The following is a 27,347-nucleotide window of genomic DNA, read 5'->3' on the forward strand; positions in this document are numbered from 1 at the left end:
GCACTGTAATTTTTACTGTCTTGTTTTATTTTATTTTTATCTTATTTTTATTTTCTACTTAACTCTTTTTATTTGTATTTCAATGTCTTCTTATATTGCCTTATGTTGCTTCTACATTTTGTCTTGATGGCTTTTATGTTTTATGTAAAGCACTTTGAATTGCCTTGTTGTTGAAATGTGCTATACAAATAAACTTGCCTTACCTTGCCTAATGCAATGTGTGATTGGCCCACTAATGCAGCTACAGCTAGCAGCTACAGCTAGCAGCTAGCAGCTACATACAGTCCACAGTGCGGGCTGCCATTGGCACTCCGAACATTTCTTTGCCTCGTTCTCTGGCGGGCTGGACACAGCTCCAGACCAGTGTGTGGAGTGTGCCAATGTGTGGCAGCACACCCTGCAGAAACCCGGCCTGTCCACTCTGTCTAGCCCAGAGACACTCCGGCAGCAAAGCGGACTCCGAAGTGACCACGAGAGGAGCAGGAGGCAGGCTGGGCAGGAGGCTACTGCCACAACTGAAGAGATCTGTGTGTTTACCAGAGAAAACTTCAACTCGCTGGCTGTTTGTTTTACAAACCAACTGCAAGAAAAACACAAACAACCAGAGCTACACATAATGACAAGAAAGCACAATGATCTCTAAAGATCTATATAATACAGCCTCTATGCTTGACTCAAACTGTTCCCATCACTCAACACTCTGATAAACAAGGCTGGTCTGTTGTGCTGGCTCTCTGTATATAGGCTACGCTTATCTTGTGTGTACGAGTTAAAGAACACTTTCAAAAAAAAAAAGTATTAAAAAAAATGTATTCGTGTAAAAATCAGTTGGATGGGGAGAAGTGGTGGCATTTTATGCAACTGAATGCTTCCATTCACATGATGGGTATCGAATGAAGTAAAAAAAATCAAATTAAATCAAATTAAGTACTCAATTGGTATTGGTATCACTTTAAGGGTACTGGTACTGGTACTGGTATTGTAATTTTTTTAAACAATACCCAGTCCTACTAAGTATATAGGAATAGTTTCCTTACTAACTTTGGACCCCAATCCTGTAAATTGAGCTGATGTAACATTCCCATGAACGGTGCTTCTTCATTCAGCCTGGTCCATTTCGTTTAGGAGCTTAAACGCATCTTCTGCTGTGTCAAATAGGTGGATTTGTCTATCTTCACATTGAACCTTCAATTGTGCAGGATAAATAAGGCTGTCACCTCATTTCCCCACCACACGTACCACACATACGCCTGCTGTGATTCTCCAATTGATCAATTTTATTTTTGAGAAATTCTTTGTCTTTCTGCAATTGCTTAGTCAGTCGGTCGAGCCCATTAACAGTGTCCTCCGTACTGCTGATGCGTTGCTCAGCCTCCTTTACTCTTGCTAGCAAGCCCTCCAAGGTAGCCTTCAGCCCATCAACGGAAGTTAGGAGTTGCACAGATTTTGATTAGATTTTCTGTGAGAGTCTTGTTCCCCTCTTGAATTTTCCTGATTAGAACAGCAAGCATGCCATGGAATTCTCTGTCTCGGAGAGTGTTGGGTTAACATCGTCATTAACATTTAGTGTGAGCAGCCTGGTGGGGGAAAATGTTAGCTGCAGCATCACTATTAAGAGGTTCGTCGAGGTTCGAGGTTCTGTTTTAGTTTGTCTGTCGACGGCCCATCCCTCATTAGTTAGTTAAGCGCTTTAGATTAAAATGGCCCAACTCGAAAGTTTAATTCAGTGTTGTTTTAAATTAGATAAGAGGATATAATAGAGAGCTCAGTTCATTCACGTCTGCTCAGCTCCGCGTCATCCGTAGTCTCCAGGTGAGGGCACCTTTCACGAGAATGTCCAATAATTCCACAGATGATGTGAGAAAAGTGTGAAATAAATCCACTAGAGTTGTTTCCCTGATTTTCATAAGCTCTTCTCTGGAGAAAGAGCTTCAGGTTCCACAGCAGAAAACTGACCTTACAATAAAAACAAGACAACAGTGAGCACCAACACACGAGGCAGCCATCTGTGGTGCCATCTTGAGTCATATCTGCATGACAACTATGGTATTGTTAAGTTTAGGGAAAGATTCTGGTTATGGCAAACAAACTATGGTAAGGAACAGTTAGGGTTTAGGGAACTAAAACACTTGGTTAAGCTTCAATTGAAGTTCTGTGACAGTCTCCTCCATCAAAGTCAGACATGCTACAAGCCCAATCACAACCCCACCTCCAGACCCTTATTATCTACCTCACTACATAAAGGGAGTTTTATGTCCTGAATGGACACTGAATGTTGGCACTGGACGTAAATGGTGATAATTCGTAGGGTTAGCGGGCTGAGGTGACCATGAGGAGTGGGTTGGGATAGAGTGGTTTACGCAGCTGCGACTTGGGAAAATACCCCGGCTGTGTCTAGTCTACTTGTTAACAGACAGTGGCTGTGATGCACACTGTTGTGGTTTGCTGACTGAATGAAGAAGGAAAAGGATAGGCTGAGCTGTTTTTCTACACATTTCATAGTTACAAAAAATACCCCAAACGCAAGTGTGATTGCACATCTTTTTCACACATAAACTGCATTTTCAGATTTAGCAGGCTAGGTGTGGATATACTCTGAAATTACACTGAAATAAGCAATTATTTGAGCACATTTGTGCTGTTGTTGATGGAGAGCAAAACTTTTGTTATGTAGTCCACCCATGCAAGTCATCCATCCGTGGTAGTTGAAGAATAGATGTCAGCTAGCTAGCTTGGATTTAGTGGTGGATTTGAACCACAAATCAAACAAAAGATTTATGATGATGTAAGATCATCTACATGTCAACTATGGCTGTGGACTAGCACTGATTTTATTTCTGTGCCCTGTCTTCTGTATCTACTTGCTTGCCTAACTTTTCAAACAAACCACATGCACAAGTAACTCAGACACAAGGTATCCAGAGAATAATCCAGATAATAAACAACATCGATAGACGGACAGAAAATTGTGCATTGGCAGCAGGGATAGCAATAGCTCCAGAAGGACACATACCCCTAGGAGAAGCACTAACTTTAACATATGACCGGCCAAGCAGCTCCCACTCCATACGTATAAGGGTACCAGGCCAAAATGAGATTCAGGGATGACAGATAAACTTAGACAAAAGATGTAGAAAAAAATTATATTACTATTACTATTAAGTGCCCCACAAATCACTGTATAAATCTGAACACAACACAGCTTATGACTTCAAAAAGGGCAAGTAAACTGTAAGAAATAGTTCCTGAGCAAAATAAAAGAGGCTGGAGCATAGACTTGGAACAGCTTAAGGGGCAGCACAAGCATAGACCAAAACGGAATACACAGCCTGATAATTAACAAGCTAAGAACCTCGTAGTGGGAATCAAAAATGTTTTATTAGTGGCTAAAATACTCAGCTAAACGAGTAAGTCAGGAAACCTGCGTAGCGTGTTATAATGCGTGAGGCCAATTCCAGGTGCAGAAATAGGGAGCTGTAATGACTTAAGTAAATATTATATAATATATAATTTGCACAGTGAAATGCAAATGGCAGGAGGACATGAAGGATGGAGCAAGTAAAGGAAATGGATGGAGCAGGAACAATTTTTGCTGCCATCAGTAGTACAAGAAACTGATAGGGTATTGTTCCTGTTTTGTGTAGTGAGGGGACAAGATTTAACAGATTCGGAAGGCCTAATTCAATGTCAAAACAAGTTGTGGACACCAAACAATGTAACAAAAGCTTACATCAAATTGTGTAGCACTACAAAACTAGAAAAAATCAAATGTATATATACGTATAGAAGCAGTATAGAATCCCTGACAATTCCCAAGGTACACAGCTGTTAGGAGATGTGTTTTGGTATTGTGAGAAGGACAGACAGGTTAGATCAGTGCTGGCAGAAAATTGGACGGGAATGTGTACACCCGTCCTAGTGACAGGACACTTAACGGTACCTACTTTACCAAATCAAACATGAGCAAGAACAAAAAGAGATATAAACACACAGTGGACAGAGGACGATAGGGTGTACATTGCCTGGAACCAGGAGCCATATGGAATATCAGAGGAGCATCAGGCAATAGCAGAGGGAATAGCAGATGGGTAAACTATTTGTGGTATAATCAACAGAGGTGTATTAACTACACAGTGCAGGCACTGGAGGGAGTGAGAGAACAACTACATGCTACCTCACACATGGTGTTGCAAAATATATTTGTCATCGATACAATGCTAGCAGAGGAACAGGGAGTATGTGACTACGTGGGAAACGAGTGCTGCACAGTTATCCCGACGCATACAGACAAAGGCGGGAATTTAAGTAAGGCATTAGAGAAATTGAAAAAGCTTAGAAACGAACATGTACAAACCTCCAATTGGAACACAGGTAAAAATGCATGGTGGGAGTGACTGAAGAATGCAACATGGACAGAAGTTGCAGCCAGGATAGCCATGATTATTGGGGTGATATTGTTGATAATCATGGTGGTTCCATGTTGTTTGTTCCCATTGATCCAGATAATAATTAAAAAGCCTATGGCCACAGTGACAAGGCAGTTTCCTGTGAGTTCAGATGAGGAGGCAGAGTATTATTAGGAGAGAAGGAGATGTGTTGGGACACTTGACACCACTGACACAGATAGAAACATATGTGCGGCTGCGGATACCTTGATAGAGTGGCAAATGATGTCTTAACTAAAACTAAGGAAATAAACAGGCTAAAGAAAAACCAGGAAGGGACGCATGGTTACTAATGCGATGCAGACAATAAAAAAAGAGAAATTTAAGACAAAGCAATAATATGAAGTGCTCCGGCCTATTTTAAACAAATTACCTTATGGACCCATATCTTTATACCAGTCACAAACAAGACATTGTGTACAGTCAAAAGGATAACCCTTGCTCCCACAGTCTCGTGAAATTCGTCTGCCAGATATAGAATGTGGAGCATGGCAAATGGAGAAATTCAAATTAGCCAGAGGATTGATCCTTGGGCTCTGTATAGTCCAACTGCATTATGAATTTTGTCCAACGAGCTCAGGAGGTGTCGTGACCAGGAGGCAAGTAAGGTGGACTACCGGCAGACTACATCTCGGCTCTTCGTTCCCAACCCCCAGGGAGGCAAGGCAGCTGCCTTTTATTGGCTCTGTTACTATTGCAGTCATTGTTATTCATATAGCTGTCATTCCTATTATTATTAATATTACCACTAAAATTACATTATTACTATATTAAAATGTATTTGCATTGTGCTTCCCACTCCCCCAAAACCTCCCTCTTTCTCTCTCTCTCAAAACCTTTCTCTCTGTCTCTCTTTCAAAACCTAACAGGGCAGCGGCGGATGGCCGCCCACCATTGAATCTGATTCTGTCTAAGGTTTCTGCCTGTTAAAAGTTTTTTCTTGCTACTGTGGCCAAGTGCTTGCACATGGTGGGATTTGATGGGTCTCTGTAAATAATATTATAAAGAGTACGGTCGAGACCTGCTCTATAGGAAAAGTGCAATGTGATAACTTCTGTTATGAATTGGTAGTATATAAATCAAATAGAATAGAATTGAATGTAATTAATTTGGGAAGAATTATGCTGTATGTTGCAGGCAACTGTGAAGCATTACACATGGGGACCTGCGATTCTGATGTTTTTGAATTTGTCTGTGTCTCTGACCCAACACATGAGGGAAACTAAGCTCACATAATGGGCTTGTTGGCTCAGCGCAGGGGGGAAATGATTGAGAACTACTTTGTGGCATGTCTCAGAAGAGGCATGTCCAAATGACATCCCAATGAGATGTGATGACAGGTGCTAAAGTGGAGGCAAAGAGGTCTGACAGAAATCTGCTACAGAAAATTACTGCTACTCCGTAACCATACTACCAAAACCAATAATAGTATTGGTAAAGTGTTGAATCTCACTGATTAAAAAGAGCTTCATTACAGTTTATTAAAATTAATTAATAGTAAGCCTGCAGCCTTCAAAGCTGTGCTGCAAGCTAGTGTAGGTGTCAGGGAGCAAAATGAGAATGTGTAGTGACACTCAAGCACCAGTCTGACACTGATGTGAGCTGGAAGGAGGGTTCATGGGCAGAGCACAGAGAAAGCTGCTACGTGTGGAGAATGGACAGGTGCTGGAGAAATCCAGTAAATGATGGGAGCCCAAAGTCAAATGGGGTGCCGAGAGATGGAAAGAGATGAAAAGAGTGAGATTAAAATTCAGTGTGTGTGGGAGAGGCTGAGAGAGAGAACGACAGCAGGCCGAGAGGGTTAATGAAACAGTGCTCTGAACACTATTTAGATTTGTCTCTAAAATCTAACTATTGTTGGGTTTAAGACAGTGCTTTCCAGAAAAAACAACAACATATGTTTTGATCCAAGAAAGGATAAGGTCATTAGTGAGTTTTGGCAAGTAGAACATTAAGGTTAAATCAGGCAACTGAAACACTGTTGGGTAAGTTTAGATTAAAGCCAAATTCATACTGTCCCCGTATCTGCGAGGGTCCGCTTTGGTCCATGTGACGTAAATGTTGTCATCCGGCCATGTCCACAAGTGTCGCATGGGCCTATGCAGACATCTGTGCACAGGCCAAAATTTGTGACCGCGCAACTGTACGCATAGCAAGTGCGCCGAGATAATAAAATGGATGCTTGTTTTGAAGAGAGGTTGTTACCCACATGTATATAATTCGTCTTTAAAAGAATACAAAGACAGCCAAATGACATTCAACTCCTAGAAGAAATCGTGCAAACGCTTGGGAGAGATGATTTTATGGCAGTTGGTAAACACCGTTATGGTGCATTACCACCACCAACTGGATTGGAATGTGGATCGGGAAATGGGCATACGTGGAACAGCAGACCAATGCATCTGTGGACATGGAATGCGGAAAGGTTGTTGAAGCCTTAAGGCTAAAGCCCCTTATGTACAAGTGTTATGTAATTATAGCAACATTAAAATTATTTCAGTGGTATACATTTTTGTTTGTAGAATATTGACGCATGTAGCAATGTGCATTTTAGCCAAACGTTTGTTTTTAATACTACCACTGGAGATCACCAAATTTGGGAATTTTATTATTATACACATTGTTGCTTAAAATGAATAGCTCAACATTTTGGGAAATGTACTTATTTGCTTTTTTTTTCAAAAATGAGATGGGAAAATTTTTATCTACAATGTCATGTGTGTTAACTATGACGCTTGGGTCAGGATGTGGTTAACCTAGCTTAGCATAAAGACTGGAAGCAGGGGAAAGGGCTAGCCTGGCTCTGTCCAAAGTTCAAAAATCCATATACTAACAGCTCGAAAGAGTTGTTAAAGGCTGAATAAGTAGGATTTTCCTAAAAAACAATGTATCGAAAATTACTACATATAAACCACAAATATAATACCTCTCAATCATCATTTTTGACCCACTAGAAGTGTGTGGTGGTGTCTGTGTCTGCAGAGACCCTGCCCTCTGCCTGCATTTTCTTAGTTTCTTATTAGATTGCTGTATTTCAGGACGTTTCTGGGTGTCAACCTTTGGGCAGTGATGTGTAGTCCCCAGCCAATAACAGTGACAGTGAGGTCGAGCGAGCAGGATACATCACTGTCTCTGTCTCTCTTCTCTGCTCTCTGTCTGGGTCATAGATGTATCTCTAGCGCTGGCACAGCACTAAAAGTGTGGAGATAGGTTGGGTCTGAGCCACACACACATGCAGAGCAGAGAGCAGTTCAGCATATTTGATGAAGCTGATGTACTTGCATGATTCTTGCAATTTCTGAATTGTATCCACATGGTTGGAATGCACTTATCATAAGTTGTTTTGTATAAAAGCTACGGCTAAATAAATTTAATGTAATGTAAAAGCAATGGGTGGATGGATATACTGTTATGGTTTATCAAGATTATCAAGAAATAGTAGGTAATAAATAAAGGTGCCCTGTGGAGTTTTCTTATGTTCATATTCAGTGCTACTCACCAAAATGCATTGTGTATCTTTGAGCTGTAACAAATGTGTTGAATACATCTCCTTCCTCATTTAACATTTGCAAAGCCAATTTTTTAAAGTATATTAAATCCAGCATTGTACAGCTAGCAGTCTTCTTCTTCCCTGCCTTTGCTGGCGCATTGCTTTATATCTTGACGTGTTACCGCCACCTGTAGATCAGTGGAATAGCATGAAACCCTTGGCAGGAATGTGTATCACGTCAACCACGTGCCATTGTGTATGCGTCCTCGTGCGCATGCACAAGATAAGCAAAACCTTTCACTCCCCTTAAAACCACAAACTATTGTTTTTACATTTCTGTTTGTGTATGGATTAATCAAATGACATACAACATGTTAAATCAGTTAGCTTTAGACATGTTGGTCAGTGTATGTTTGAATGTTGGATAGAGCAAGGCAACCACATTCTAACTCTAGCTCTGTACACAGACATGAGATTGATATCAATCTGAACATCTCAAAATGTGGAAGTATTCCTTTAAATAACTGGGTCAAGAGCAAGCATTAGGTTTTGGTCATGGTTAAATAAAAATAAAATTTGCTCAAATTAAAGTCTTCAATTGGTAAAAAAACTTGTCATAAATTGGTAACTGAACCCTTGTCATTAGAGTTAAATGAAATGTACGTGACCATCCACCCACCATTGACCTCCACAGTACTTTGGAGTGGGGAAGTAAACAATATTTAGATTTGTCTTTATAATCCTAGAATTCTGGGATTAACTCATGAATAAGCGCCACCTAGAAAAAACACACCTTACCAGATCAGACAGCTTCAACAATTCAACTTTAACAAATCAATAAAAAGAGAGCAGATAGATCTGCTTTTTAAGTCATAACAATATACACATACATAAAAGCACCATCACCCACTCTGTCCATTTTCCTCACACTACTTACCATACAGACACAGACAATGTAAACACAATAAGAGCATGAGGCAATCAAATTTATCCGGACATTGGTACGACTAATATGATTAGGAGGAAAATGCAAGGCAGGAGTCAGGAAGATGTCAAAGGCAGTGCTGGAGTGCATTTGTAAGCAGTCAAAGAGGCCCAAGCTGGTCAGAACACTGGGCTTTAACAGAGGAGAGGTTCCACACTATGCTGCTAGACTTTCTAAGCCTCCCTGACATTGTCCAGGACTTATCCTTTGATACTTTGATCTCCTCTAGTGGCTCCAGAAAAGAGCTCATTACTCTTTGCTTTCATTGGTAATGATTTAGCCAGTTGTGCCCTCACAAAGGTAAATCATCTTGTAAGGAATCTTTGTAATGGTGTCTGTCTTATTTCTGTGAGCAGTGGGCTGTGCTGTGTTCTGCTTCTGAGTTGTCTTCAGCAGTGACAGTAATAATGAATGTGTGCTGTGAATGGCAGAGCCTCCCTATGGACTGAATCGTAGTGGCCATTTAGCTAGCACTTCAGAGCTGCTATCTGACTGAAGACAGAGAAAGAGCATGTCATGTTGCCACACGGGCAATTCACCAGCCAAGCAGGGTAGCAGCCTAAAGCCATGTCATCATGCTGGAAAAAAGGCCGGCAGAGCAGCAGAGAGAGACAGGCAGGACATCAGTGGCAGCAAAAGTCTCACAAAATGTTGTGAAATGAGCACAAGCTTGCGCTGTGACTTATAATCACGTCTCTCTGCCGTGAAATACAAAGAGACTATAGTATAACAAGTTTACAAATTAGGCATAATATTTGATATTTGATTTAAGAAAGGGTAAGCTAATTTTGGCAAGTAAAAGTTAAAAACTATGTGTAGAATTTTGTGTGGTTATAGAACCCAATCACCAGACAGGACATAGATTTTGAACAATTCTACAAAACCAAAATTAAGTTCAATGACAATGTTTTTTTGGTTTTTTGTTTGCTTGTTTTCCAGTGCCACTGAAAAATTATGGCTATGGCAAATAAACTATGGTTAAGGTTAGTGAAAGATTTTGGTGATAATAAGTAAGGGATAATGTACAGCGAGCCGCTTCGTGTCGGGGTCCTGCATCACCCTGTCGTGGTTAATTTTGCAATAATGACTGGCTTGCTGTACATTATCCCGCTCATTACACGGATACTTACAAATAAAATCAAAAATTTGACATCAAATATTGATTTAATTGCTTTAAAAATTATTTAAAAACTTTTTTTCCCCACACAACTTTTTTTTGTGGATTGATATTATTGCACTCGAGAGTCTATGATCAGAACTGCGTCCATAGCAGCGGTCTGTTATTCATAGCAGCGGTCTGCTCTTCAGAAAAACAGACTGTAGAATGCCGTAACTGACCAATCAGAATCAAGCATTCAACAAAGCCATGTAATAAAAAAAGATAAAATTACCTGTTAGATTGTGACATAAGGATTATTCTGGTCTCCCACATAAAGGTTGGATGCACTACATCCTTGACCTCCTTTTCACTTTGCTACACTTCCTGCACTGGCACTGAATGTTGACACTGGACTTAAATCACATACTGAATAATAATGTAGAATGAACTTAATTCCTTGGAATAATGGACTGGGTTTTAGCATCTTAATCTTATTAATTAAGCTAATGTCACACGTTTTTCTTTATACAAAATGGTGGAAATTGATGCAGTCTATTGGCACATTTTACTGTATGAACCTTTCCACTGTCCAATGGCACTGCAGTCCAAAACTAAAACTAAGGTTCCAGTAATTAAAGTTACTCAGTTGCTGAAAAGGTTCCTGAGTGCCTAGGACGCAACTGAGTAACTTTAATGTGGATGTCTCAAACACAATCCTCAAAACTCATACAACTTGTTTATAGCATTTATCCAAGCTCTAGCAACCCCTGGTTACTGCTAATACCAATAGTCTTGGGATGGGAGTCTTGTGATTTTGTTGGCTTTAAACAAATGGGTGGTGGTCTGCATTACTGTCTACCACAGTGTCTTTTTTGATCTTACAACAAGGAGTCAGCTAAGTTGGAAAATTTCAAATCCTACACTTAAGGGCCTACTGAACCAGTGTTTGATAAATTTTGTGTTAAAGATCAGTGTTAAAATAGGTTAAGGTTTAGGAAACTAATTATGTTTAGGAAAAACAGACCAAATTTAAGCAAACCAAATAATTTAGTTCAAGGGTTGGATTTTGCTCCCAAATAAGAACAATGTTTGCTATGAATGAAATCTTAATTCAGAAGAAAACTTCTTATCATAAGTTGTGACATGAACCTTTGCCACTGGAGTTAGAGCAAACACTACTGACTATCGACCCACTGATGACTGGCATACCCACTAGGAGGCCCTGGGACAAAGATTTGCTAGGGTTACTTGGTTATAGAAGTTTATTTAGGAATAGGCACCATGTGAATTTTGACACAGGGTCAATATAATAGACAGGTAGACAAGACAAGATACATTGCAGGACCTGCCTTATAGTTCTTAGAATTTCACTTGGTACTGTGTTTTAGAGGTGTATGTTCCCAAACATATTTGCAATTGATCAGTTTACCAGAAACCCCCCAAGGGCCTGGGGCAGTTTCTGTTAATTAATTTCTTCTAGGAAAAAGTATTTGACTCATTTCACACATTTAGCTAGAGTTTGCGAAACTAAACTGCAGCAGCAGGAGAGGAACAGAGTGAGTATTGGAGGATTAGTATTTCCAGGGAGGCCCAGGTTTCTCCCTTTGACATCAACATACCATCTTCCTTGGTTCTTATGCGGGCTGTGGGGCTCTCTGGGCCAGGCCCGACGTCAGTATGAGCCCTCACCCACGCCAAATACTCAGTCCACTTCTCCAGGTCCTCCAGCACATAGCTGGTGACATCAGCGCCAATCCCTGACACCTGGTGGCGCTCCACATCGTCCCCTGTGAGTGCTTGGTAGGCTAGGGAGTAGCCCACTATCTCCCCATGGTGGCTGTCTGTGGGCGGCGCCACCCAACTCACCTTGATGCTGGTGGAGCTGAGGCTGAGCAAGTGCACCTCCTGGGGAGGGGCTGAAGGGGCTGAAGGGAGGGGAGGAGGGAGGGTAATGGTCAAGCAGGGTGGATAATGGAAGACAGAGCAACTGACAATCCAGACTGCTGAGAGATAATGTGCTAATGTGTTTCAGAAACAGATGAGTTGGGTTTGACAATGTAAACTGGTTAGCCTATGTCCCACACATTTTGTTTATATCCTACTAAACTGCTTTGACATGTTTTGGAGAAAACATAATTGCAGGCCGCCTTATGTTCAATGGCTATGTTTTTTCTAATCCAGGAAGTGTGACATCCTTATACTGCACAGAAGTCATAGGGAGGAGATTGGGGTGGATGGTTGTGTGTGAAAAGCTCAGGACTTTGTCACTAGAGACCCAGGTGTTGTTAGGTTTAGGTCATTTGTAATTTCAAATGACAGGAACTGGAAGTTTGATTGTTAGGAATTAATATGTAAAAATTATTTCCTAAAACACATTTTTTTCAAATAATTAAAATGATCTGAAATTAATCTACAATGATCTTCACAGTCCAGAGGGCAGACAACAAGGGGGGCACTTCACCCTGTAGCTACCCTTCTGTGAAACAGTGATCTCACATAGACATATAAGTAACACAGTGTGAAGTTTCACCAACTGAAATGTAAAACAGGCACACTACAGATGAGTTAATGTATGCACAATGATACACAAGAGCAGAACACAACAAAATATAACAGCAAAACCAACAGCTGAAATGAGTGTGGAGCAGGTGGGACAGATAACGGGGGGGAATGTTATCATGCTCGCCTGTGGTTTGGCAGCCCCAGCCGAGCGCGTGGACTGTTTGAACAGTGTTGGACGCTGGTTTGTTCGCCTGCAGCAGAGGTGCTCGTGACAATTGAGAAAGAACAGCCGTAATTCCATCACACATACAAGAACCTCCAGATACCCAGATACATCCATGCACGGGTGCAACAGATCAAGGTGGCAGAGATCCACTGGAGCTGATTAAAGTCGCACACTGAAACAGGTTTAACAAAACTACCAAAACTTGGAATAGTAGTGGTGGGTGGCTGTGAGAGAAAATTAATTAAGATTTGGACAGAAAAATAATTATCCTAACCCACAAGAAAAAGGAGATATTATTATTGGGATAAAACAAAGTGGTGTCATGTTGAGAACCAAGACAGACTGCATGGATTGAAGGATTAGGTTATATCTCTGGGACGGAGACCGCCTGTCTCAGGAATGTTGTATTTATTTCTAGGACAATAAACCCATCTTTTCATCACTGTCTGTACCAAAAACTGTGGATTTATACAGGTTGGGTTTTGGAACATCTAAAGAGTTAAAGCTGTACTAAAACCACAGAAGAATGTTTGCCTTTCAGCCTTTGCAGGCGGTAAACGATGGAAGTATGCTCACGGCCATCATCGTGGCATCACGAACACAAGATAAACGGTCTGGATAACCTGGAGCATTGACCAGTCATTCAGTTCTATACAAACTGAATGACATTCAGTGGACTGGTTGACACATTATGGCTGTATGATTACAGGGTCAGCACTTCAGCTGCAGGGTAAATTTATAGTTTTTCATTGATTCATGATTCAATATTAAATAATGTAACAAAAAGGTGTTTCAGATATGCTTCGCAGCAGCACAGAGGTGCATTTGAAATAATCTTTTGATTGTGTGCATTATCTCACTTTAACTTGCGGCAGTCATGTGATCACCTCTTTTTTGAGTGCATCTCCTCTGATGGCCGGTCAGTTTTAAGAATTATAATCTGACAAGCTCCAGATTTATACTGTAACTAAAGAGAACAAAGAAGACAGAGATTGGCAGATGATGGAGGGAGTTTGAAAAGCATTAAGTGACAGCAGTGGTCAGGGTCTTTAGACCTGTTAGCAAGCATCCTGACATGATGGGTGTGGCTGCCAGAGGAGTGATGAGAGACTGGAAATCAAAGCTAGTTTTAAACTCTCTGGTTTGCGGTGTGACTGCTGGCTCAGGGATTTCACTCCTGACAGGTGAAACAAGTAGTTGACAGAGGGCTTAGATTCCTTCTTGGAACTGTCAGAAATATTGCAGGTTCAAGTCCATATCTCCCAGCATGCCAGAGAGGCAGAGATCCAATGCTAGATATGTAGTCAAGCTCTGAATTAAAGGTGTTCAATAGTATTAGTGTCGGTGTGGGAACAGTGACCTGACAGGAAGTCCTGCACATCAGAACGCTCAGCTGTCTCTCTGTGTCTGTTTGTACTTACAGCATAATATGCTGTATGTATTGACTCAGTGCCTTTATTAGACTATTTATCAAAATGTGCAATGCCTGGTGATTTGTTACATAAAGGCAGTAGAGCAGAAAACATGTAATATATTATAATGAATGATGGCTGAGGTGAAATAATGGATTTTACGCCTGACAAAAAACTCTTCAGAATGACATTTTCTTTTGTTGTTGCCTTGGTGCTTGAATTTTGTAATTGAGTTGCATGTTCAGCAAACTCAAGCATGATTGACACATGTGGAAAAAAAGTCCACACATAATTAATGCTACACTGGTGATAACATTGTCTTTTCCAATTCCACAGTGCTGTGAGCTACACAGCCCATCTGCTGCTAGTATTACTGAGTTGTAATGGTTTGAGCACACTGGTGCAGAATAGGAGGCTCTGCTCCCTTATTCAGGTGGGAGTCAGTGTTACAAAGCTCTGGGTAAAAGCAAGTCTCTACTTACATTTGTAAAACGGTTGACAAATAACAGCAGGAGTCCCAAAACCTCCAACCTCTCTTTGAAATATTGCTATGTATAAATTAATATTCACTGAATTCATTATACTGTAAATGCCAAGATGAGTAAAGTCTAAAACCACAAAAGACATTCAGTTAATGTGTGTGTGCTGGAATCACCTAAATGTAAAACGAAAATCATGAGTTTAATGATAGATTAATGGATGGTCACTCCACTACAGTCACTACTCTGGTTCCCATTTCATAAGCATTTCAATGCATAATACTAAACGCTTTCTTCTTTCAGACAATTGCAAAATGAAAGCATGTTTCCATCCACCTCTTTTTATGCACATTCTGAGTTGGTACATAGAAAAATCTGCAAAAATGTAATATGACAAAATGTTTTATGGTTAGACTAACGTGAAAAGGTTATTTGCGGCAGCTGAGACCCACAATCTTTTTATTTCTACCGCCTGCCATTACGTTCCTCCACTCCATCAGAAAGACCAAAAGGCAATCCTGGTGGCTGGTGTGCTGAAGGTTTAGAAGTCCTTTTTGTACCACACTCTAACCTAAGCAAATGTTCGCACTGGCTGTCATGGCACAAGAAGTACTGGTAAAATGATTTTAGGTGTAGGGGATTGAATTACTGCTAAGCCTTACTGTCTGGCTGTTCCAGCCACTAAAAGGCCATTCAAACCAGAAAGGCCTTCGGTTGTCAATCGGCAAGAAAATGATGCACGATCCCTGAAACCCGAATGAGGTTGACTAACTTTCCGCCGTTGCTTCACTCGTTCCCCGCAGTGTTTTAATTCTCAGGAAAGAATACAGAATAATTAGCCCCTCTGGCGTGAATCTCTGGCATTCTTCTTTCCTGGACATTTCTTTCTTTTAGTACCCTCGATGGCATCACTGAGGAGGACTGTCGTCAGAGCCTGATCCGTGGCGGCTGCCCGAGCCGTTCTGCACATGCACGTACTTCACCACGCATGTGTGAACATTTTACTATTGGACGAGGCACGAGAGCGAGCAGCTGTTTCCGCGTGGTCGTCTGGGTGGGAGCAGTGGCCTTTAAGAGTCGCAGGGCGTGCAGACGCTGTACAGCGCCAGCGCCTCCTGTGGAGACACAGTGTCAGTGTCTACCTGTAGATCTAATGACAGGGTCCTGTCAACATACTTGCATACTACTTTCACTCAACATAGTGAATGCTAAAATGTGTGCTTAGTGTTAGCTCACTAGTCAATACAGTACATTCACAAATGTATCATCTCTTAACAGCTAAGCTCATCAGCAGACCAGTCTACAAAAATGGTGAAGGGCAAGTCATGTTAGCTGTATGAAGTGCAAAAAATACCGCGTGCTACTGGAACTGATTTGATGTTACCGTGCTTTCATACGTAACCTGTTTGGTTGTTGTTTGGGCTGCACCACAGTTTGATACCAAGCGGACGGATGATGGTGTGGTTGCAAAGCAGGCCAACCAGAGGATTCTGTCATACTACATACGTGACTTTAGCATGAATTTAAATGATTACTACTATTAAATCATCTCCTGATCATGAACTTTCGAGAAAACTACCTGACGGACAGTGAAAAGCACTAACAACAAAGGTGTGTTGTGCTTGTATCCTACTTTGTGAATTTTAGCAGTTCCTCATTAAACAGCACCTCATGCTCATTAAAGCAGGGCTGTAGTCTGGACCACCCGAGTTCGAAATGAAACATGCTTGCACAATGTTACAAGCTACCAATCAAAGATCGATCATTATTGACAGGACCATACCATTTCGGTTCACATTCTCTTCTTTTGAAGGCTGATTGGCTCAGTATCTTTCATTTGGACTTTTCTTATGGAAAAAAAGTAATTAATTCGATTAAATAAATACATTTAGTATTTCTCCACAAGAAATATATTCCTGGCAGTATGGTGAAGGCTCTGAAGCTCTACACAATCAAGCTTTTTTTGTTGGCTCGTTAAACATTTCCTAGGGGGGCTGTCCTGGAGGAATTTGGACCTCAGTATTTCTAAAATCCTGGCAACAGCCCTGTGTGTATCTATCCTCAGATAATTTAGACTGATACATGGGCCATGATCTGATACAAAAACAACACAGATATATTTGTAATAATATGATACTGCAATTCAAAGCTGTTTGATATGATTTGATTCAGCTGTGATTTTATTTTTATTCAACTAAGTTGATGCTACTTGTTAGTGAACTAATAGGTATTAGCTTAGAATAAAAACCCCTAACCTTTCAGAGTGGGCCTAAACATGGCCAGTCAAACGCTGGATAACCTTTAGGAGAGTCCCCATGGGGGGAAATCTTTCACCAACATGCTGCTGACTGTTCATCGTTTACCTCTGCAATTCAACCCAGGCAATGTTACACATGGTGGACTCCAATACTTCTTACAGCTGGGGAGTTAGTAGGAGAGAGGGGTGGGTCACACACACACACACACACACACACATACACACACACACACACACACACACTGTGTGTACTACAGCCCTGCAGCATGACCCGCTGTCAGCCATCTAAATTTGATTTCTCATGATGGCCATGTAGAGCTGATGATGCAGGACGACATCAACACTGTCCAATCAGTGACTTAACAGTCAGTCAGTATGACCTCATGCTTACTCCTCTTGGTTCATTTGTAATAAGTTAGTGTAAATATGAAACGGACCAGAACTAAAAGACAATCTTTTTCTTCCTTCCAGACCAAATAACCTGAACCGCACGTGTGAAACTGACATTAGAAAGCTGTAGTACTTACTTGATTGGGCAGTCCTGGTCTCAATAGGCTGAGTAAAGACTCCTAAACCCATGTCAGATCTTGCTGCCAGGGAAAACATGTAGAGTGTATCTGGCTTTAGACTATCAACTGCATAGGAGCCTGCTGGGTCGAAAATGACACGATGCTGTGGAGAGATGAAAACCATGAGATCATGAAGGCCACAGTGCATACACATAAATGATCCCTGGTACAGAATATATTAACTATCAGATATACTATAATAATCTGAGGTTTCATTTGACAGTCTCAGAATTCAATACAAAATCAACGCAATCAACTAACTAAAACCGTCTCATGTGCTTCCCTGAGATCAATCGAATCAAATCAGAAGGAACTGATGCAGGTTAGCTTAGGGTCCATTACATGGACCAGTTTGTTCTAGAGATGTGTTTGTGGGAAACAAAGGGAAAACTATCTCATACTTGGTGAACGGGTCAAATGAGATGAAACGTAAATGATTCCTGCAGGGACACTGGGGGTTGCTGTAGAAGCAAACAACAACAGCAATAAATAGTAATAAAGGTTTTAAATGTAGTCTGAAACTGTCATTTCCAAACCAAGAATGTGTTAGGTAGCAATATAGAACATATCATATACATACATAATATGCCCACATATTATATATACCGTACACACTGTACAGGCAGAAATATAAAACCTTTTAATACACCAAATAAAGAAATGTTCACACGACAAAGAAATACATTATACACATTTTAATCCATCCCATCAACAGTGTTGGGGGTAACGCGTTACAGTAATACATTACTTTTAGCAGTAACAAAGTGATATAATGCGTTACTAATAGGATTTCGGTAATATTATTACGTAGTAACGTGTTACACTCATGCAGTCTGTGTCTAGGGAAGCCGAGGGATCTCTCTACAGCGATAACTAGCACAAGTAACCTGAAAAATAGTTTGCCCTGTCTCGTAACTTATCAGACTCTGATCCTTTGTCTGCCTGCCCCTCCCTCTGTCCAGGGCTATTCGTTTATTTAAAAAGGTCACACTTTTGTTAAGACAATATACAAAGTGGTAAACACTGCACGTGAATGCACGAATGGGCCAGATCTGCGCTCCGGAGGAGAGCCTTCATCAGGCTAAACAGCATCGACCACCACTGGATCTGTAATGAACCGCAATAAACTGGAGCTCCTGTGCTTTGATTACCCGCCACGACACGACATTACCCTCTTCCATTTTCTAATGCCTGGTCGTACTTCTGCAGTTCTTTTGGTGAAAGTAACACAAAAGTGGTGTAGTCAGTAACGCATTACTCTACACAGACAGTAATATTGTGAAGTAACTTATTACTTTCAAATGAAAGTAACTAGTAATATGTAATATTACATTTTGAAAGTAACTTGCCCAACACTGCCATCAAATGCTTGCTTTTAAGGTGGTCTTTACCTTGTCTGTGGGATTGCTGGCCTCCCAGTAGAGCAGTTCAAAGCTAATGATGGGGTCCTGGACAGGCCAAAGCCATGATAACATGATGCGTGAGTCTAGCTCGGCCTCTGCCTCAAAACCAGACGGCTGAGCTGGAACTGGAGGCAGAGACAAAGAGATGAGGAGACTAAAAGACAGGAACAGACAAGGTGTATTTAAAGGTGGAAATACAAAGTAAGGGAGTCAGGAGGTGAAGCGGGTGGTCGGGCATGGGGAAGCAAGGTATTAGGTGAAATACTGCAGTCAGTACTCATCGTTATTCAGAACAGCAACCAAACTGAGGAAGTCTAAAGGATGTCATCACCTTAAAATCCTCTAAGGCGATGTCAGTAAACTAAGAATCAAATTTACTAACAGTCTCATGTCCATGACTGCCAGGAATTCCCTCCACAGACCACAGCTTCTCCAAACAGCCTTATTGCAGCCAGACTGTAATGTCACCCAGTGTTTTCTGGAAGTTTCAAGCTTGGTCTTGGCTTTAATACTTGCTACCAACTTTGTCAGTTACTGGAGCCTGAAAATCCTAATTATGGCAAAGTACAGTGGAGCTGAGGTGAGACAAGAAAGCAGCAACCATCACAACTGATCTGCGAATGGCTTAGACTCTTGTCAATCAAGCAAACACACTGCACCTTTTTTAAGTAACCTTTTTAAAAGATGTTGTGTATCAGCTGGTTCCACTGCAGTGACTGAAAAACTCAGTTAGTGCAGCTTTAAAGCCCATACACACACACTGTACACTGACACAAGTGTTTTCACTTGGGAAAACTTACACCTTTATCTCTTTTATTAGTTCAACATCAACCTAAGCACAAGTCTAATTAGCCAGCTTAAACATTTACTAATTGTTGGCACCCCCATACTAAAACACCGCTCAGAGATGGCTGCAATACATGCTACTCTCCAACAGCGTTTTACAGCATTTTATCTCTATTAAATCAAGGGTACAAATTAAGTGATTTGCACTTGATAATTATCAAAACTTTTACCCGAATACTTGCCGGGCTCCGTAAAGCCCTCAGGGCTAACAATTAGCCTGCAAAAGTGAAAGGTTAAACTGTAATGATTATGTCAGACGTTGTGATTTTAGGTTGTATCACAGCCCCCTGTGGGGGGGTTCAAATTTTATGAAACTTCTAACAATATATTAAAATTTACACAAGCCTAAAAAGAATGCAGATGTTTTGTTATAGTTAACGAGTGATGAGTATGTTGTGTATGAATATGTTATATCTTAGACATAGAAGAATGGCCCCAGTCCGCCTCGCACAGTTAGATATACAGATTTTACATTGAAAAAAAGAGCACACATCAGAGTTGTTGGTATTAGCCGATTATTCTTGAGTTTTGGTCTTGGAATCAGTATAATGAGACAAATAAGTGCAGCGTCCGTATCATGCTTACTTAAAATAGAGGGTAATTCTACAGCTTCAACATCAGAGAGGATGGGACTTTGTTCTGCTGCAGCTGTACTATTTTTTTTATAAACACACGCTTCCTTAAGCAGATATTAGTGCAAGTGTTGCTTTGAAGGCTCCTAGAAAAGCTGCCAATAATTAAGCAGTGATTCTTTGCCTGAGCTCAGGCAACAGCCCATTGCTCCTGATGATATGATACAGTGATGCTCAGATAAAACAAAGAGCCTATCCTTCTCAGTCTGACACTAGTAACTAGACTTTGTAATATGCATTTAAGGCAAAATGATTTATGTCAGCCTGGAAGGGTGCTGAACTCCAGTCCACAAACAAATAAAGTGGGAAAAACAGGTTCTCTGTGAATGTAATACCATGGTTATTCCTCTACGTGCAGGCAGCCACTTTATCCTTGAGGATAAACACACTTTATCCTTGAGGATAAAGTGTGTGGGACCCTCATATTACACACACACACACACACACACACACACACACACACACACACACACACACACACACGGTATATGCTCCTGAGTATCCTTGTACAATTAATGAAATTAAAATATTTGACAGACTGTAACACAAGTGCATGTGTATCCTGATGCAAACAGCCAGGCATCAATCTAAATTACACAACTCGAATTGCACAATGTTTATGGAAGTGGTGAAGGTGTGATTGTAGCAGTGCAGATGACTGTTAACTGTAGACTGTTGATCATGTCACACTGCTGGTTTTGGTGTTTCTATTAGCCCCAGCACCAGAGGTAACGTCACCGAGTGCATTTACTCTATATTCTCTAAACAATTGTATACAGTATTCTGTTTTTGCAGTTAATATACCAAAAAATGTACATCATCAATCTACAAAGAAATACATGTGACGATGGATTTCAACCAAACTGCAACTTTGGAATGTAACGGCCAAAAAAAATTCACAAAGAGGAAGCAAAATGTAATAATGTAATACTGATTTTGTGTTTCTTAGATCTTTTTGTAGCTGTCTTACCTTTATCCACATTTATCCTTTATTACATTTTTTGAAGCTGTGAATAGATCTCAATTTCCTTTGAGCATTACATTGTGGGACAATTGTGTACATCAACAGCCCACTGACTCTTTGACTGACTACTTTCTTTTGTCCCTTTTCTAGTGTGAAAACTCACATTTTGCTCACAGTTAGTGTGTAGAATGGACTTGGGACACGGATAAAGTTCATGACTGGGTGGTGAAGAAAGTGCAACAAGCTAAAGAGCCAGATCTTTTTCTCAGGAGTTGTTGGAGACCAATCCAGAGCAAAGGGAGAGTGAATGTTGACTTACATTCATCAGGTGGCCACAAACACGACTCCAGATGAATGCTAATGCTGCTCTGTGTCTGCTGGATGTGTAAATAGACAACTGTTTGCTAACATGCCATAACAACTTTATAAGGTGGTTAAAATGTCAATGTTGTGTTTACAGCTTGTTCCACTGCATCCAAGTGGCCAACAAGATAAATGAATGCAGCTTTAAGTAACACCGTGAATACAGGACTTTGACGTGTAAGAGACTATTTTTTATTATGGAATTGCTACTTTTACTCAAGTAAAATGAGTCATTCTTCCATCCCTGTCTGGCACTACTCCTGTTGCCGCAAAATGATCCAGCAAAACTCTGCCCCTGTGGCACCAGCTTAAAATGCACTGCGACTGTAACAACTTCAGAATTTTCTTACACCATAGCTTTGCAGAAACATAGTGAGCATGCTCTCACCTCCCTGCTGGGTCTTGATCTGCAGAACATCAGAGGGAGGCCCGTCTCCCACAGAGGTGAAGCCCAGCACCTTCAGGCTGTAGGTGATATCTGTGGTGAGGCCTGAGATGGTGGTGAGCTGGCTGTCATCTGTGTTGTGTTTCTGCCAGGCACTGAGTGGGGCATCGTGCTTGGAGCTGTAGTAGACTCGGTATCCCCGGATTTGGCCATTGGGCTCCTCTGGAGGCTCCCACTGGACGAGCATGGTGCTGGAGCTCAGCATGCGCGCCTGGACGTGAAGAGGAGGTGATGACGGTGCTTGCTCGCTTGTACGGGTGTCCACAATACCGCTTGGAGGCCCCCGGCCGACGTTGTTGACAGCCATGACACGAAACTCATATTCAGAGAAGGGGCTGAGGCCGCCGATGCTGTATCGGGTTGTGGCTACTCCGTCTACTTCCTGGAAGCCGTTGTCAGACAGTTTAGCGCGGTACTGGATCACATAGTAGGACACCGGTTCTGGGTTGCCAGAGTCCCAGGTCAGGGTGACACTGGTGGCCGTGGTTTCTGTCACAATGAGGGAGGTGGGCTGCTTGGGCAGGGCTGTTAGAGAGCAGAGACACACACGAGAATCAGGCAAACAAGTCTCTACAGTCTTCTTTTTCCACCTCTCTGACATGAAGGTCTGGCAGGAGGAACACCCAGTGCAGCTCGGAGTACATGGAGCTCTTCAACACTGCCTGTCTAACAGTTAATTATCATTCAGGAGCTTGTCTCTGTCCTCTCCTGGACAGGGCCAGCAGGCTGAGCACATGTAGCCTATTATGTTGCCAAGCAGACGGCTGCATGTGCTCCTGTGTAAACCCATCTAGTCTAACTTCCCAGAGCTGGAGATCATCAGAAGTGGATATAGTTAATGCTGCCCCACAGCTGGGCCGACTGTCCTCCGTTTTTGAAAGACATAAAACTATTTATTCATTTCATCCGGAGCCCAAGGTGTCATGGAGCCAATCAATTACTAATTCATGCGCACAAACATAACAGAACATAACGTTAAACGTTGTTGAAATATGTATCCATGTCACAGATAACACAACGATGTTTAACAGGCAAACTAGCAAAATATGAATACATGTCTATCCATGTTCCTGTGCCCAAAACTGCATTAAAAGTTGCTCATTGAGATTAGATTATTCATGGTCTGACAACTATCACTGTGTATTTTTCACTGCTGTAGGCTACACAGTGCAGCTAAGTGATAGCAGCCAAAGCTGGCCAGCAATGCTGAAACAGTGGCCAATGAAGAATCAACCTATTAAAACAACTGTTTTAAAAAGAGTGTCCGAGGGAAAAGACCAAATGCAATGAATACGATTATGATAACCTAATGATATTATCAAGGAATTCATTCAGTAATTGTAGGCACCTGAACAGCAAAACACAGCTGCTAGCCCGCTGCGAACACTCTGGGTGCTCCTCCATGATGACCACATTAGGAAAGCAACCTGGTACTTCAGCTCCTGCTGCTACAGCAACTTGATATTGAGCGATACCATTAAAATAAACAGCGACAGTTGTCAGGTCATGGACAATCTGATCTAAATGCTGGTTTTCTGAACTGAGGCCATTTTCAAAAACAAACCCAAATTCATTTTAGCGCTGAACCTACCGAACAGTGCTTAAGTTAAGTTGCCTGTTTTAACCTTAATGTTTCACTTGTCAAAAGTTAACAATTACCTTTTTCCATTAATTTGAACACATAAATTATTAATTCAAGAGCATGAATAAAGGAATTTCAGAGCACAATTTTTAATTCAAGAGCATGAAATAGTAATCTGTGCACATGAGTTAATTTGAGAGCATGATTTATTGATTTGTGCATGCAAATGTGTTTTTTATTTCTCCATGACATCTGCCAGGCTCTGTGATTTTATCCACATTTCTGTAATAAAAAGGTGTCGATTTGTGTGTGCATTGTGCATTTACAAACAAGATCCAGTAAGGCAGTGATTTTCTTCATTCTGTCATTCATTCACACTGTATACACGACATTAGCCACCCTGCAATGCCACTGTGTGGACAAGGACTTTCCATCAATTCAATAAATTCACTGTATTACAGATTAGTAGTGTATAGAAACAAATAGAAAGCCATTATCATTCATCGTTATTATGTTGTTGCCTTGATGTGGAGTAAAAAACAACTGTCAAATTCATTCATCTTGAATCTTGAGTCCATATGTTACTCCACATAATATAGTAGGAGACAAGCAGTGCATACTGTATCAAATGAAATGTATAAGGCGTTCACTATATCTTAAATGTAATGTGAATTTAAAAAAGCTCATATTATAAAAGACAGTGGTGGTCTGGACTTCGTGCTGCTATAAGCAGTGGGTGGGATGAATTGCTGCAACCAGCTGCTTTTTATCATGCAGTGTCTCCAACAGTACTTCTTCTTGCGTACAAACACGTGAACTCCAGCAGGCTGTGGCTGAACAAGCTGCAGCTTTCTGCCTCCCAGTGTTCTCATCAATCTGTTAAAGCTAGAATTCCTGTGATATACTCATTGCATTGATACATTACCAAGAACTGCTTTATGCAGACCTCATGACGTGTATCATCCTGAGTGCTTGTTACATTAGTTCATGCCCTTTCTGGTGCATAATGTGAAATTAACAAGTATAAACTGTATGTTTTATAGGCATTTTTGTCATCTTCCTCATTGATTGTAAAGATTTTCCACATGACAGACATTTTTCCTCAACCTATCTTTTACAAAAGACATTTATATACTACTCATTTTCTCTGCAAAATACATTATGAAGAATATGTAATTGCTTTTAGAATTGTGGTCACTGGCGATGTTTTTTCTAATTCAGGAAGTGAGATGTTCTTGAAGTTGTCGGGAGGAGACAATGACACTGGAGACGGCGTCATGTCTTGTGTCACACATGTCTTTAGGTTTGGGACACTAAAACACTTGCTTACGGTTCGGGAAAGATTGTGGTTTTGCTTAATGTCCATTTCCCCGGCACAATTTCCATCAGAACAACAACAGAGTCATGTCATACTCACCTCTCTGTTGCTCTCAGTTTCTCTTCTTAACACAAATACTGTCATTTACAATTGCTTCTACTGGGCTGCATTTATTCAATAACTGTTAAGCTACTGTCAGTTATACCCAACCTACATGTTTCACATTAAAACTAAATGAAAGATAAACAGATAATTAAAACTCCTGTGCACTGTGTCATTCACTGGTGGTATATTTGTTTACAATGATACTGTCTACACAACCTTCATCAGGTATTACAATGAAAACCTACCTAGGAAAGAGTAAGATTAGGCGGTTTCAGCCACAGGAAGGCTTTTAATGTGAAACATCTATTTTACTGGCTTTAAAGCACAAAAAGCATACAGTATGTAAAAGTGATTGGAATAAAAAAAGGAAATGAAAACCAGTATTTCTGTTAAAGAAGAGAAAGTGAGTGCAGCAGAGTGGTGAGTATGACATGACTGTACTAATATAATTTGTAAAATGTACATTATACTGAATCAAAACAGCAGGTAAACCCCAAGGAGAGTTGAATTTACATTAACAGCAAACACTATCAATGGAAAATTAAAACAGGATGAGTGTAGAAAAAAGGGAGGCTACTTACCAAAATATGATAAAAAAAATATATGTATTAAGTAGGGAAACTAGAAATAAAGGCCTGTCTCTAATATGAGTCTGTTTCTCTCTGAGTTCGGGTAAATGAAGTCTACAGGCAGTACTTTGGTAGGCCATCATTTCCCCCTGACTTTAACCGAGTGCTTTGAGTTGCCTAAACACAACCATGAAAACATTAGACATGTTTTAGTTGCCAGGAGCAGATAACGTAGAAGAACAAATGATATATGTTGACAGTATGAACATTTTCTTGCAACAGCATGTTGATCAAAAACATAATTCAGGCAGCATTGCCTTTCACAAAATATACAGGACAGGGTTGACAGTGAATGTATATCATATCATTGTATCTGTTGTGAACATACAGTGAAACAAAGGATAACAAAGATGTTCCTTCAATTTCTATTTTCTATTTATATTAACTCTAGCAGTCTAAAATTATTTATTTGTGTAGTTTGACCAAATAATTGGCTCTTATTCAGATGAAATTAAATTGGTGGTGGAGGACAAATATTAAAAAATCTTTGGAGCCAACGTAAAATGAATAGTTTGTATGAGTTTATATTGTAGCATCCATAGGTCATGTAGGGAAACCTCCCATCATTGTGTTTGACATTTTGCTTTCCATTGTTGTCATACAGTTAGTTATTAGGAGTGAAAGTGGGTAGACCATGAGTGGTGTTAATGTGAGTGCATATAGTGGAGCGTCTCAGTGGACGAATAGATTGGCCATCAGTACCAGAGTTAGCAACCGGGTGCTAGTGCTGGGAAGTATGAGTGCTGTGTTACCTCGGTATACCCCGGTCCGGACCTCTAAACATATCGAACTTTCGACTAATTCAAGTTTTCCAGTATTGAGGCGTTGGGCACCTTTCAGGTTCTAAGGGTATAAGTGCAAATAAAGCATGTTATGCTTCATTATCCTTCTAAAATATTAAGCTGTAGGCTACATCAGGAGGTTTACTTACTGTGATAATTGTGATTATTGTGTTGATGCTACGTGTGTATCATTATTTTACAGTGAAAGAAAATAAAATCGAACAACTCATATATATTCTGTATCATGGCAGTAGCAGAAATAAGAAACGATATGGAGACAACAGAAGGCATTAACTAAAAGTAGTCCAAACTGCAGCAGCGAGTCTCGACAAACTCCGCAGGCAGCAGGAATAGTGTCCGCAGGCTAACAGGCTAACTAGCACTGACTCTACTGTCTGACTCGGATAAATGAATGAATCTGGAGAGCCCGAAAGCTCCCAAGCGGTCTCTCACTGTTCTTCGACATACGGCTCGCAGTTCAGTACGGGAAATGTCAAGGGCAGCAAGCGCGAGAGCTCTAGCAGCATTAGCCGAGTCGAGTCACGTCAAGTAGAGTATTCGGGTTTGTAGTACTGATTCAGTCAGTCACCACCCACACTGCATAAAGAAAGCTCATCTTCATCTTACAGTACTCGAGTGCTGTTGTGCTTCCATTTTAATTGCTGGCACTTAGACTGGTAACATATAAAAACCCAGTAGGCGGGAGAAGACAAGAGCCGTCAGTTAGTGTCGAATCAGAAAGTATCCTAACTAAGACTCTCTCAGAGATGGTGGTAGATTAGTGAGTGACTCCTACACTCTCATGGGAGGTTAA

The 27,347-nt window shown here is 40.8% G+C and overlaps 1 protein-coding gene across 19 annotated transcripts in view; it reads right to left on the reverse strand.

The window, feature by feature from the left end:
- The window catches only part of ptprfa (protein tyrosine phosphatase receptor type Fa), a 437,857-nt gene that overhangs the window by 141,498 nt on the left and 269,012 nt on the right, over positions 1 to 27,347 (reverse strand). For 14 of the 19 annotated variants that reach the window (XM_044200720.1, XM_044200710.1, XM_044200712.1 and 11 more), the window contains 4 exons: positions 22,061 to 22,642; positions 18,856 to 18,992; positions 17,423 to 17,567; positions 11,639 to 11,944 (listed from right to left, as the gene is read on the reverse strand). In XM_044200720.1, coding sequence (XP_044056655.1) covers positions 11,639 to 11,944; positions 17,423 to 17,567; positions 18,856 to 18,992; positions 22,061 to 22,642 — 1,170 coding nt within the window. The remainder of the gene's footprint in view (positions 1 to 11,638; positions 11,945 to 17,422; positions 17,568 to 18,855; positions 18,993 to 22,060; positions 22,643 to 27,347) is intronic. The other 5 variants (XM_044200721.1, XM_044200722.1, XM_044200726.1 and 2 more) reach the window with 1 other exon arrangement.

The sequence above is a fragment of the Siniperca chuatsi genome, linkage group LG6, assembly GCF_020085105.1.
Source record: "Siniperca chuatsi isolate FFG_IHB_CAS linkage group LG6, ASM2008510v1, whole genome shotgun sequence".
NCBI classification, from domain to species: domain Eukaryota; kingdom Metazoa; phylum Chordata; class Actinopteri; order Centrarchiformes; family Sinipercidae; genus Siniperca; species Siniperca chuatsi.